General features: G+C 31.8%; 1 protein-coding gene across 1 annotated transcript; it reads right to left on the bottom strand.

Annotated features, from left to right (window-relative positions):
* Positions 1-6,623: 6,623 nt before the first annotated feature.
* LOC112529689 (uncharacterized protein At4g14450, chloroplastic-like) lies at positions 6,624-7,359 on the bottom strand. Its single transcript, XM_025141030.1, has one exon. The coding sequence runs from the start codon at positions 7,258-7,260 to the stop codon at positions 6,928-6,930; it is 333 nt and encodes a 110-aa protein (XP_024996798.1). The 5' UTR covers positions 7,261-7,359; the 3' UTR covers positions 6,624-6,927.
* Positions 7,360-15,374: the final 8,015 nt, after the last annotated feature.

The raw sequence follows: 15,374 nt of genomic DNA, 5'->3' as shown, positions 1-15,374 counted from the left end.
GCCAAGGGAACAGTAAAAAAAAATATGACACTAATAAAATAGTATTAAAAACTTACTTTGGCTTATATGTTGTACATGTTCCCATACCAAAACGAGTGTTAGAAGAGTTGGTGAGTCAAACTTATCTAGCAAGTTTGCAATCCAAAATATGGTTTGTCAGTAGTAGTATTTGTCAAACTATTATTTGACTTTATCTTGTATTGATCTTTTTTTTTACTAGATGACAAACCAATCCGCTTTGGTAACATTCTTGACTTTACTTCAACTAGTCTTTGATTTTGTTGAAGAATTTTGTTCCTGGATCAATGCAGATAGTTACAAGAGTTCTACAAATAAAAATCATATTGTTCTATTTCGAAATATAAGCTACAAATTGGATTTTCAGCTATAGAAACATTATAAAGTTGATTAATAAATATTTGTTTCATAATGTGTTTGTTTTACATATATTTGTTTCACAATGTGAGCATTCTTTAAGTGTTTGTGAAACAAAAAATACAGACAAAAAGTTTTACTTGTGAACCAAATACATATGAAACAAACACATTGTGAAACCGATATATGCTGATCAATATTTTAATTTTAACCTTGGATGGGGGAAAAAAATCTTTTGAAACAATATTTTACTATAAAAGTTCTCATGAACATCATAATATATGGGTTTCTTATTTGATTATGCTGTCTTTTTTTGAGAAATTTGCAATTTGTGAGATCTAATATAAACTATAAATTATATTAAATTAAGATTAAATTAGGAAATTAGTAGTTTTTGGTATTTTTATATCAAAAACTTAAAGAAAGGAACATTGTGGGTATCTTACAAATCTCCTCTTTTCTCTCCCATCATCAATAATGTAACCAAAATTAAGAATACTAAAAACTTTGGGACTGTTTACCAAACACTTATTCAGTAAACGCTTATCGGTAAAATTTAAGACTATCATTTCCTTACTGGGGTAAATTTTAGTCTATCAAAACGGTATCGTATGCAACAATTTACCCGGTAAGCGTTTACCGTGATAAGAGTTGTCGCTGTCAATTACTGAGTAAGACTCCTTGTCCTTGTCTCGTTTTTACCGGATAAGAATCTTGGTCCTAACTACATTCATCCGGCAAGGTAATGTGACTTGTGTTTACTTACCCGAGTAAGTGTTCGGTAAACGGCCCCTTAGTTTACTTGTACACACAAGTGAACACCAACGTGAACACGTTGTGAACACCAAACAATCCAACAAGACTTTGTGGACATCAAACAACCTGCATCTTGTGACTACCAAGTGAACTTGTTGAACACAATGTGAACATATTGTGGATCTACAATATCTGGTATAACTTATGAACGCATTGTGAACACCAATTAACCTCGTAAAAATAAAACTAAACCTACCACTTTATAAATCTTGTCAACTTATTGTGGATACCCAAAAATATTCTTAACAAAAAAAAACGACACTATCAAATAGTGAAGGCCAAAAACCGGTCCTGGGTCGGCCCGGGCCTAATCTGTCTCAAGCTTTCTTATAACCGGCCATAACTGGTCCCGGTCGAAAATGATAGGGCCGGTCAAGGAACTTCATAACCGGTTATAGGCCGCCGGTTCCGGCATTAAAAAATAAGATTTTTTTTAATGATATATATTTTTAATACATTATAAAATTTATAATTGGATCACTCAAATATACTTTAAAAATACGTTTTAATATAATTAAAATTACATTGTCTTATAAAAATACATTATAAAAATATTTAAAAATACATTTATTTATAAAATTATTTGAATTTTTGGGTCGGGCCGAACTGCTCCATAGTCGGTCCCATAATCGGTCCTGGTCCCACGAAACTACCAAAAAACCCAACCGGTTTTGGTTTTTAGTCCCATAACCAGTCCTTAACGGTCCCAGGCCGGGCCGGTCCTTTGCCGATCCCGGTCCCGGTCCTCAACGGTCCTGAGCCGGGTCGGATCGATTTAGCCATCACTACTACCGGATACAAACTATTTAGCAAAAGAAAAAACAATGCATATGTATGTCACAAATAGAATAAAAAATTCAAATTTATTAACAAACTAGAATATTATAAAATATTTAATTAAATTTATTTACACAGAGAGAGAGAGAGAATTAATTTATGAGTTGTCATCCGAAACAAAAAAAATACATAATTTCCTTTATAATATTAATTAAAGAATAACATTAATTATCTCATATTAATGGTTTAAAATAGATGTTAAGGATTTCATAAACTTTAAAGTTTTTAAATAATTAAACACACACACATATATATATATATATATATATATAGGCTCGTTCAAAGAAAAATTGATTAGTTTGTGGTAATTGTAAGATCCAATGTAAACCATTTGTTTAAGATATTTAAATATATTTCTTAAATAAACTAAAAGGGTAATTTAGTAATTCTATTTTTGACAACTAATCAAAATATTTAATTAAATTATTTAGAAGGAAATATTTAATTAAAATTAGTTACCTAGTATATCAATTATCTAATATACAACATATTTTAAAGACGTTTGTGAATCAAAGTGTATTATAGTGATAAGGTTCACAATGTTTCACGTGTAAGATAATGTATTTTCTTTGTTTTATGAAATGTATCATAGTGTGTATTTTCATTATTTTCATTGTTTTACAAAGGATATCACATTGTGCATCTTGTATGTACATTTGGGTATCACAGTGAATATTCTTTGTAGGTATTACAGTGTGTATCTAGTGTTCAAATAAGGTTTATTGGAATAAGGTCCGCCGAATAAGATTCACCAGAGAGATGAGAGAGGATATTTATAAAATTCCTAAAATGCTCTTAATTAATATTTTAAGTTAAAATTACTAAAATTATTAATTTTCTAATTTAACTTGTAATTTATGATTAAGATTGGATCTCACGGTTACCAACAAACAAAACAGTTATCATTTAATTAGATATATATATATATATATTAATTATATATTGGTGTGTAATTTTGGTAGACAAAAGAAATATGAGTAGTGAGGTAGTTCACCAATTTATGGGAAGTGTTATATGTTGTCATGATCGGGGGTCAGAAAGTAGGACCTTTTTGGTGTTGACAAGTCAAACACTACTTATGGTGAAGTAGTAGTAGAAACAACCTTCCAAACCTCTCTAATTTATGACCCTTTATTTATTCTCCAATATTATTAATTAAATATAACAATTTCTTTTCTTTTTTTCTATCAAAATAAATACAATATATCTCTCTCATTTCATGTATTTTATATAAAAAAAACAAATTGTATTTGAATAAAAAATATGAAAGCATACGTCTTAACAACTGAATCATCAATCGATTATGTCTTCTTAATCATACAGCAATCCAAACAAGACCTGAAAATGGCTTATTATAATTGGGTTACAGAAGTAGACCTATTTGGGGCTTCTATGTAGCCGTCTCCACGGATCTTAGCCATAAGTAATTGGATCTTTTTAAGTTTTATTTTGAATAGATCCCCGATTTTTAGGTATTTTTGGTCAGTTTTAGTTACAGTCACACCAGATAATTGGGTTAAGAATGCTTATATTTCAAGTTATGTTATGCATATTTGGTTGGTTTTGAGTTGAAACGTCACAAAAGTCGTTTTGAAATTGGGACAACATATTTAACCCGTGTTTAAAATCTAAACAGTATGTATGAATATCCAAATAACCTCAAAGGTCAAGCACATATAAGTGTTTAAGGAGGTTACAGATGAGGATGTCTATTCAAACAAACAATCTTGTAGTGTATTGTAAAATTACAATTTATGCATGAGTTTAACTCGGTTGAACGCTAGTCCAGTGAGATCAATAAAAACCAGATGATTTTTAAAGCATTTTTTTAGCTAACAGAACAAGTAACTCAATCCATGATTGTTATGAAAACTTTTCTTTTTGTAACTATAAGATTCGGGTTTTGTTCAACCAAAATCTATGATATTCACGTCTACTGACACACACATATTTGACCCGACAAACATTGTTTGTTGGAGATTAACATGAATCATACAAGAACTAATAGCACCTAAAGTCGGATCACAAGATACCTCATTTTATGAGATAACAAATCACTCCAAGCATCTCCAACAGTTTTTCACAATTACTCCAAAAATAGAGGATAAAAAAAGTTAAAATCTCCAAAAGAAAATTACATCATACTACAAAAAACTTGTTCACTTTATAGATTTAAACCTTAATTATATTATTAAAATATTCAATAACAAAATGAGGATTTTTAAAAAAAATCTCTAAATTTGTAATAAAAAAAAAAGCATTTTCTTTCATTTTTTTTCCATTTTGAAGAAATTTTAAAGAAATTATAAGAACAAAAAAAAAAACCTTCAAAAAAGTTCTCTCTGTTTTAAGGGGGTGTTTGGGATTGTTTATTTGAAACAACTTATGTTTTTTTACAAAAACACTTATCAACTTATTATAAGTCATAATGGTTTAACTTCTTCAAAAACTTCTTATTACCAATTTGACATTGGTATACGTTGTTTATTCAAACCCTCAAAAGTGCTTATTACTGATGCTATATCGAAATAAGCCAACAAATTATTTATATAAGCAATCCAAAACACCCCTAAGAAAAAGGTCTCATATAAAAGCAAATGATATTAAAATATCTCAGGGCTATGTTAAGCCCAAGTGCAAGTGCAAATGATAAATAAAACATTGGGCTTAATGGATTGTTTCTTATAAAGCCCAGATGATCTCTCAGGTTTAGGCTTTAGGTTTGCTTTTACATGTGGGATGGTCCCAAATGGTTAATCATATCTGGAGTAAAACTTGACTAAAAATGTACCTTAATTATCCTGTCCACCCACTATTTTATAGAAGTCAGAGTCTGAACTTTAGATAATATAAGAGTATCTTCAACATCTATGTTATTTTAAAAAATTTAAAGAATTTGCTTTAACAGTTATGATAAATTCTCGTGCTAAGATAAAGTAAAGAAAAGAAGAGATAATAAAGAAATCTCTAAAACCGGGTCGTAGCCCCAGTTTTTTATTTGTAACTAGGATAAAAAAAGATATTTTGATCTTCGCACCTCAGATCAAGAGAAAGGGTAATCGTCTTTGCGGCTCCTATTGCTGCGGAGCCTCTTCGTTGTTGTTTAAATCTGGGAAAAAAAAAAGAGAAAATATAACATACATATTGAAGAGATTTTTACATATCTAAGACTAATCTTAATTTATAGTTAATATTGATTTGGCTAGCAAACAACTTTAATATGTAAAAAAGACTTTACATATGTATTGATGTCATATGATAACTGATAATTTTTATTAACCTTATATACAAATAAAAGTTTACATCATTTTCAGTGTCATAAAAGCTAGGAAATGAGGTTATTTTTATACAAGAAAGGTTTAAGGGAAAACCTTCCAAAAAATAAAAAACTGATATTATGCATCTAGACGGAATGTATATATGCATACATTTAATTGAGGTTATTTCTTGGTTTTTATGCAAATGCACATGTACATACTAGACAAACCATACTTATAAATTACTTGTATACACGTATATATACCGTCCATATAAATGTTTATTAAGATGTTCCTCAGTTCTTTTGTTTTTTTACATTTTTCAAAAAATAAAAAACTGAGAAACACACTGATAATTTTTATTACCGACTTTTTTTTTTTTAAGTCCCAAACAAAAACCAAGATGCATTTGTAGTTTTCTTTATTCAAATTAATGTTTTTTTAACAACCTTAGTAAGTGTCGCATAAAACCATTTCTTTGAAATTCTTCTACTTTTTGTTGTTTGGTTTATTTTGAATGTATGATATGGACAGTGTTTGTTTTCTTGTAACCCATTCATGAAAACCATCGATTTCATATAAACCAACCAACCAAACTTCTCATCTCGAAAAGAAAGATTGTCGGGTCAACAAAGAAATGTGCTCATTCCTAGATTCGATTCAAACCCCACACGACCTTTTTGCGATGAATGTTAGACACCAAGTTGAATATCGAAAAATCCACTATGGAAGTAGTCAATAGATTTGAACCTAAATAACCATCCTTTGGGGGTGTTTGGGATTGCTTATTTAAAACAACTTATGCTTTTTCGTAAAAGTGCTTGTTAACTTATGTGGTATCAAACCGGAGTTAAATAAAACAGGGTTAAAATTATAAACTGGTAATAAGCAGTTTTTCATAAGTCAGGAAGGATTAACTTATCAAAAACAACTTATTATCGGTTTGGCATCGGTATAAACAGTTTTTTACTTCTTATCCAAACACCAGAAAACAACTTATCACCGGTGCCAGACTGAAATAAGTTAAAAAACAACTTTTATAAGCAATCTCAAACACCCCAAAAACACTTACCATTCTGTGTTTGTCATAACATTAGATATTAGATTGAGACGGAACAACACAACAAAAATACATCCAACTAAAGTAGATGTAACCGATAAAATTGATAGATTACTAAATTACTGATGTCAAATCCCTATTGACAGTAAAAGGTTTGGCACCGGCTTGAATGTTTAGCTACTAGAGGGGGGTTTTGAGGGTTCCATTGAGATGCAATTTCATATAAATCAAGTGCTAAAAACCAAATCTACTAAAATACAATTTCCACTGATGATTTAAGTTCATAACTTGATGGAATTTTTGGTTGTTTCATTAGATTTAATCGATCAAGATGCTACGGAACAAAAAAAAAAACAAATGTTATTGACCTAAACCTACACGCTATCGAGATGACTTGTTCATGCTTGTGAGATCCATTTCCTTCGGATCAGAATTTATCAAAAATAAACGGGGAGGGAACAACAAGAAGAAGAAAAAAAATGAAATCATTCACCATTAGATCTAAAAGCGATCAGGTTCTATGAAACTACGAATCAGAAATACAAATTGCAATGATGAAATCCTCTAAATCTGTATCCATCATCAACTCATATCAACAATACCAGTACATACCGACTGCAATAACGGTGGCGCCGTCTCGTAATAGAACGGAGCAGCCGGATGTTGCCACTTCTTATACACAATCGGCACCTTCTCCGGCTCCGACACAATCTTATTATCACTATTAACAACTCTTCGACACTCCTCCTTACTATTATCAACATGATTCGTCTTCACATCCGGTGACGTAGCCAACGGTGATAAAAGAGGAATCGCAACATTCCAGTGACCGACCGGAGTTACCTGTATCAACGCCGGCGCTCTCCGCTGTAACCGGCTAGGCTGCCTTCTAGTTTTCGTCGATTCGTCCGCCATAGATACAGATTATTCAATCAAGAACACACGGAGGTTATTCAATCAAGAACAGAGAGAATCGGATTCGATGAGATTTGGGGATTAGGTTTAGATAGAAGTTGATGGTTGGAGATCTGTGGGCGAGGCATATATATAGAAAGAGCCGAGTGGCGTGTGGTAAGCACGCTGAGCCGATGAGGGGCAGTCAAAAGTGTTAAAGAGAAACTTTTTGATGACTTGGCTCGGCTTGGAAAAAAGTCGGTTTAAGGTACAGAGAGAAGAGAGTCGTGGTTTGACTGCCAGCTGCCATCTAAACAGCTTGAGTTGTTTAGCTGTAAACAGCTCAACCAATCCGTACCCCCCAATTATTGTTCCTCATGGTTAAATCATGTGAGACCATATTTTAATAAATGAGATAACTAATGGAATAAATTACAAAAATGGTTCCTAAGGATTTGTGAAAATTCTAGATATAGTCCCTAAAGTTTCGTAATTACAAAAAATGTAATTATGTGTTTTTTTTATGGAAACTGTCTAACTGTTATCATTGTTACGTTTTTTTTGTTTTTCATTATGGGCTTAGTGCATAAGTCACATGATGACAACTTGGTAATTTTGCACTTTTGTGTTGTACAAGTTTGTAAAGTACGTGTATAAGTGTTTAAGACGTTAAATTAACCTCCTATCATCAACACATCATCCTTCTTTGGTACTCATCACCAAGGCCCCTCCTTCTTTGGCAGCCCCTTCACCGTCATCACATCCTTCTCCAAGGACTGACCCAAAGGGGTGGTTGGGGTGGCATACGCCACCGTATTGTTTCTCCGTGGTAAGGTAAAAAAAATTAGGTTCATGAAAGGTGCAACCATTTTGTTTTAGAAGATGCAACTGTTTTATATGGTGCCACCGTATCCAAAAATTCTTGGGTTCGTTCATGTTCTTCTCCGACATCCCCCTCACATTACACATCCTTCTGCGTTTCTATGACGACCATGTCACTCTCATCCTCAGGGATTGCAACTTCCCCACCAATCTTCGAGATATTATTTGTTGATAAAAGGGTAATCCCACTTCTTTGGAAGTTATTCAGGGAGCAGAGTAAAAGAGGATGTTAAATGTTGCCTTTGTGTATTAAGTTTAGTCATAAGAATTGCAAGGGAGCAGAGTAAAAGAGGATGTTCTTTTGGGTTGTTTTTTAGGAGACAAAGTAAAAGAGGATGTTGGTGTTGCCATTCATGGTGCTATTGAGCTTGCTTCAAAGAAGTTTTCGGTTGAGATGGCGGGGGCGGGGGCGGGGGTGGTGCAGTCGTCAAGATGGGGGAGTTCTATCGTCGAGGATGAAGATGGAGAGGACTGTCACGTGAGGGGATTAGTTTTTTTTTTTTTTTTTTTTAATATTTCACTTTGTACATATACTTCAAAATTGCATACAAAAAATATGTTAAAAAATTGGTAAAATGATCAAAATGCCCCTTACGTTGTTAGCACGTGATGACACTTAATGGCACAGGGTAACGAACCTAACGATCAGGGACCAAAAGCTTAACAAAATACAAATCACAATTACAATTCTTCTAATTTCCAGAAGTTAGGAATGATGTCCAGAGTTTTCACAAATCCCAGGGGTGATATTTGTAATTTACTCTAATTAATGTAAAAGTTAATTGTAATAAATAAGGTATTTAATGTTAACTTATATATTGAATTTTATAAATTTAAAAAATAAAAAAAAATCAACTGTATTTTGACCATTCATCAATTATCAAAAATATCTACCAAACCACAAAAATAAAGTACATCAATTTTCAGAGCATACATATTATTGCTATCATGTTTTGAATCTTAAATAAAAGCATTTATTGACTTGACACATATATAAGAAGATTTAATTTTGACTAATAATTAGATGTTCAAGCACGTGCATGTTGATATTGTTCTTCTTTGTGTCTCTTGATTATTTCAAATTTCAAAACTTGAAAGACGTTCTTTAGATCTAAAGTATCTTATATCATAAATATGTGTTTTTCATAAACACCAAATGCATCAGACACATAGTCATGCAATTTCAGATCATTTATTGACATATTACTTACCACAGTATGTGTTTTAGATCCTTCGTGGGTCATCAATGTGTAACACCCGGAAATTTGAGTAAATGTAATCTCAAAGCCTTACTTATTTTAGTCTTGGGTTTACTTTTGGTATTCATATTCGGCGAATCGTTTGCTTATGATTATTATATTGGGCAAGACACATCTGCTTAATGCTAGTTAGGGATCTGTTCAATGTCAAATGATGGGAGGTTGTGACCCTAGCACTTTAACCCATGTATCACATATCAGGCTCACAAGTTTTATACCGTAGCTGGGAGATTTGGGGACCAACGAACCTTGAACCTTGATCTGTGACCCATGCATCACACGACCAGCTTTGCACTTTCTATATTGTGAGTGGCCCTTTTTGGGCATGGGCGACCCTTGAGTCGTGACCCTAGGGTGGCATGCTAAGGTCGCACATCGCAATAGTGACATAAATGTGAGATTTCAGCCATTATCTCATTAAGTTCTCAAATCTACCTCTTCCCCTTCCTATTAAATTCGGCATAGAAGCATTCAATTCCAGAAGATCGAATTCTTGGGAGCACTGAAGGACTTCTAGGATAAAGGATTCATGAACTTACATCTTCCTTTCTATGGTTAAACTTTATTTGAAAAGTGATCACTTAAAGGTTGGTTTAAAGTCTTGAGGTCTTCATGTGATTTCTATTATGTGAAGTTATTGACCTAATTTGAGATTATTATGAATATGAGGGTTTTATAATGTGATAAGCCTGGTGGGATGATTTTAAGTTTTCTATTATGAAGCATGGAGCTATTTTTCCCCTGTTGAGTTAAATGAACACCCATACTTGTTAATAGATGGTTGGGTGCACTCTTCAAGTAGGCACAAGGAGGGTTGAGTCTTAAGGTTTTCCCTTGGAAATAGGCACCAAGAACTCCCCGTCTTGAGGTGTTACCTTGGAGGTAGGCATTAAGTGTGTCGATCCTTGAGGTGTTATTCATGGATATAGATACTAAGGCCAACTGACTCTTCATGTGAAACTTGTTAAGAAGCCGTTAGGACACTTGGACTATAAGTCTTCAAGTGTCATGGAACAATGTTGTATGAGCGACATACTTATGTGTTTCCATCACTCTCAATGGATATGCGTCTCCCCTGTTGATTCCATACGAATGTTAATTATACATGGATTATAAAAGATTTTAACTATTACTTCATGTTCATGCTCACTAGGATTTTTGACCTAACACTTGTTTTGTGTCGACATGTATCTCATGTCCTACTGGCGGGATTCCTAAGCATGTTTGACCGGCCAATATAGAAAGAGCTTCGGGGATTTGGGACACCAAGAGCTGACATAGTCTTTAGGTTAGGAGGTTGTTAATCTTAAACCAATTTACTTACAATTGTAATTAACTGGTGTATATCTTTTCCTTTTTGTGTAAAGCTCGTATTCTGATATTTGTATACCACACTTCCTGTCTATCCATGGAATTTTTCTTTGTCCCAAATTTTGGGCTATTATACAATGACCACATATATAATAGATGCCATTAGTGAATATGTGACGTGGACGATGAAAACTACGGTGTGACTAGGGTTTAGGTAGTGATAGGGATCATGAATAGATGAGGGCCACAAATTGGACACGGTACTACAGTTTGATTGTCAACATTTAAATTTCCACATCAGGTCAGTGGTAGCATGTAAATCAATGCAAGTGAAAACTATTGTTTTTATGAACAACTTAAGGTTCAGAATTAACATCACATGTTAAAGGTCATTGACAAGCTTGGAGTCTACAACTAGTATTAGTTTTTGATGGTCTTATGACAACAAGGGTGCTAAGGTAGCTCGCACCACCATCGACACCCTCAAATAAACGTTCATTTCGCCATTCATCATTCCTCGAGTTTTAAATTATAAACTTTTCTCGTTGTTTGTATTTTATTATGAATATGATATGTTACCCTAATAAACCACAAATGCCTTTCTTTAATTGTCTCCATGTGTCTCTCACATAAGGGCATTTTGGTTATATTATATATATAATTTGATTGTAACATTTAGAAACTGAGTATAAAAAACCTAAATCACTTGAGGGTTGTTTGGTTTGATGGAATAATTTTAAGGGATTTGAATTTTATGGAAGGATTTGGAATATTTGGTATGTTTAGTTCGGGTACATGTTTGGATGGAATAGCTTATGAGGAATTTCAGTCACTTTTTTCAATTATGCCTCTCATTAATATTAATTATTATTTATTAATATTAACTATAAATAACTATTCTAAATATTAATTATTAATAGTTTAATATCAGCTGCTTATCAGTTAGTTTGTTAAACATAACCTTAACTAGAGGTTTTTAAGCCCCATTAGGTGAGGGATTAAACTTATAACAAATAATAGAGAAATGTTCGTAATTTGGAAACTCAAGGGACGATATCTGGAATTTCATAAAACTATATGGACGAAAACATAATTAACTATGTAACTGAGCCGAGCCGAGCCGATGCAGAAAAGAGAGTGGATGGTCTTATGAATTAATATAGTAAAGCGAAGGCATATTCGACTGTTAGATAAGATCCCTTAAATAGTAATATATTCTCTAGATCTTTGACTCATTACAACAATCCAACGGTCATGACTGCTTCTGTTTCATACACCATCCACGTGTCACCAATCAGTTGTTGTTTCTCATGTTACATTTTGTTCCATAATGTACCGTATGGTTGCTGTATGATACACGTGGCCATCTGTTAATCCTTATATTTAAAAAAACGTCATCCCAAAAAAACATTATTTTTTATTAATTTTTTAAGTCAAAAAGTTGGTCAAACTGAATCGACATCTCGGATTGGGTTTCAAAGTGTTCGATTCGATCTTATTGGTTTTAAAAAAGTTCTTTGAAATCTTATTTTAGTAATTTACTAGTTGTTTAACGATGTAATGCGGTGATAGTTATGAATTTTAATGATTTTGAAGTTTTATTGGTTTATTAGAAAAATATTTAATGATGATATAAGTTATATTTGGTCTTTACATATTAGTACAATTTGAATAAATAAGAGTTATGGTTTCAATTACAGTTTATCAATGAAAAAATTGTATGACAGTTTAAAATCCAATATATTTAAAATCCAACATATTTAAACGACTCCACAAATGTGTTCGATCTACACCAATAGCAAAGAATCAAGAGCTCGAGACCGAGAGTTCTAGAGCAATTGAATGAGAGATGAATGAGCGAACTTTTAATAACTCATGGTGAATATCAGTTTGAATCTCACTTTGGGGGATGGGGAGAAGACATAGAGGTATGAAAGGGTGAAGACATGAGTGGAATGTGTCAAAAGTGTTTTGGAAACATTAAAATGTGCATTCGTAACTTGTACTATATGTTATTTAATTGTAAATTAAAAGATTTTAAGAATGAATGCATAAAGTAGTAGTACTTAAAGCATTATGAGTTATTTTTAAGACTTTTAAGACTTTGTGCATAAATGTATAGTATTTTGTGCATTAAAATTGTTTTTAAAACTTTTGATAAATCTGGTTTATAAGGTAGTATAGATAAGTTAGCTAATAACTGGTGTAAATTATCTGCTAGTTGATAAATTAATTGATAGTTGAAAATTCAATTGATCAATTAATAATGAGAATTAAAATAAAAAAACGTAAGAACGAATCTTTACCCTTGGATGTATATTAAGATGAGATACCAAGATATACGGGACTTGGATGTATATTCATTAGGATGAGATACCAAGATGTACCAGACCAATCCCCGTATTAGGCCTGATTCATTTGTGAGTTTGAGATTAAAGATGATCAAAGGTCCAAATCTCTTCTTACATTTTTCACCTTAACCCTCTTCTCACACGATCATTCATCCTAATCATGTTTAGCAAAGTGATAGTTGAAATTTGTGAAATCACCAAAAAAAAAAATGAACTGAAATAGCCAATTCCATCAAACAAATTCACCTTTTAGCTGTTTTTTGCTTTTCAAAATAGTTAAGGGTTGTTTGACAGTTGTTGAATGGTTTGGTGCAGAATGATTAACTGGTCAGAATAATTAAGAGATTCTCATGATATAATGCAAAATGAAATATAATTGTTTGATAATTATTTACGATGAAATTAGGGCGTTGAATGGTTAAGGGAGTCCTAGGATACAAAATCATTCAGAGGATTTTAGAACCATCAGAGGGCAGACTTTTCTTTTGTCAAACAAAATTCACCTCTTAACGATTCAGAGATTGCCTCATAATGAAACTATTAAGAGGTAAACAAACAACCTCTTAGCCTTTACACAGATGTTTTCTGCATTTGCTTAAAGACTGGTTTCTGGGAAAAAAAATCTTTATGCAAAAATTTGAATCATTACGCAAAAAGCTAAATCTTTACACAAAAAATAACTTTTTTTTTCTTTTTTAAATCTAAAGATCGAGTTTATACAAATGTGTAAGAGATTTACGTAAACTCTGGTTAAAATGAGAATTCGATTGAAAATTTGAATAAATAATGAAGTTGGTTAGGAAGATTGACTATTTTGGTCAATTTCCTCAGAAAAAAAACAATTTAAAAATTAGTAAAAAATAATATTTCATACTATATTTAAAACAAATTACTAATAGTAGAGGTTCAAACATGAATGCTATCTAAATAAGATAATGAATTTGGGTCAATCATTTATTTGAATCATGAATTAAATAAAAAATTTCTTAAAAACTATATAAAAAAGCATATGTGTCATTTGTTGCATATAGATTATATATGGAAATTCATTTATTTTTATAAGGGTTATTTAATGGATTTAATTAAGGAATTTATGTATTTTTTTTTTTTGTCAAAAATAAAAGTTTTCCAAACACAATAATTGATGTTTATTTTCCAAAAAAATCGCTAATTTTCATCAAAATATCGTTAATCATAGAAAATTTAAGTGGAAAAAATGTAAGTTTTNTTTTTAACAATTTTCGTGATTTAAGTATAACTAATTTTCATATATATATTTTATTTTTATGATATTTAAAATAATTATGTTCTACTTTTTCATTTTTAAATTTTTTTATTGAAGTAATTTATTAAAGATTTTTGTACAATTTTTGTCAAAAATCATATATGATATCCATAATTAGTCGACGTTGATTTTCTGAAAAAATCGTTGATTTTCGTTAAAGTATAAAATGTGATATTGATCATAATAAATCTAAGTGGAAAAGAAGTCTAAGTTATTGTTAGTCCCGAATGGGAATGACAACCACACAAGTAATTGTAGAAAGGGGTTGAATGTAACTATTCAAACTTTCACTTTGATTTAGTTCTTACTGATAATTCAAATTAAGAATTAAACATAGAGAAGCAAGACTGTTGCGGAAAAGAAAAGATTAAAAATTCTTTCAAAACAATCTTACACTTAGAAAACTAGAACATAAAGTAAAACTATGCTTATGGAGGAGCCGCCTATTTTTGCTAGATCAATTTCTTAAAAGTGTAACCTTGCACGGAGCAACCATTCTCTCTTTTATACTACCATGTGCATTAAATGAATTGGGACACTTGTTACTTTGAGATAAGATTGCAGAGTTGACTTCAAAACTTTTATGTGGCATTCAAGTCGCAGAATGTTTTTGGATGGAATGAAATTTGTTAACTAAATTTGATTTTGAAGGAAATGGAATATAATATTGTCAGGTTTGACCACCTGTTTGGTTGACAGACATTGGAATGGAATCTGTTAAGAAATTAGAATCTGTTTGTTTGGTTCACATAATGTAGTTTTGAAATTAGAATGAAATATTGGTAAATGACCAAAATGCTTTTTTTTTAATTTTATTTTTTTACAACTAAAATTACTTTAATAAAATAATTACTTAACATGTAAAACAATATAAAATACACAACCCAAATATAACCATAAGCCAAATGATGTTACTAAATCAATGGTCGTTGGCGGTGGTTAAGATAGGTGGTGGTCCATGGTGATTCAAATCGGTGGAAGTCCGCAATGGTTCAAATGGCGGTGGTCGGCAATGGTTCTGATCGATAGTGGTATGTGGTGGTTCAG

The sequence above is a fragment of the Cynara cardunculus genome (genome assembly GCF_001531365.2).
Source record: "Cynara cardunculus var. scolymus isolate 2C chromosome LG 16, CcrdV1, whole genome shotgun sequence".
Taxonomy (NCBI): domain Eukaryota; kingdom Viridiplantae; phylum Streptophyta; class Magnoliopsida; order Asterales; family Asteraceae; genus Cynara; species Cynara cardunculus.
The sequence above is the reverse complement of the archived record's forward strand: the minus strand, read 5'-3'. Positions and strand labels throughout refer to the sequence as shown.

Excerpts from the sequence above, each read along its gene's own strand:
- LOC112529689 (XM_025141030.1), bottom strand. The coding sequence starts at position 7,260 with ATGGCGGACGAATCGACGAAAACTAGAAGGCAGCCTAGCCGGTTACAG.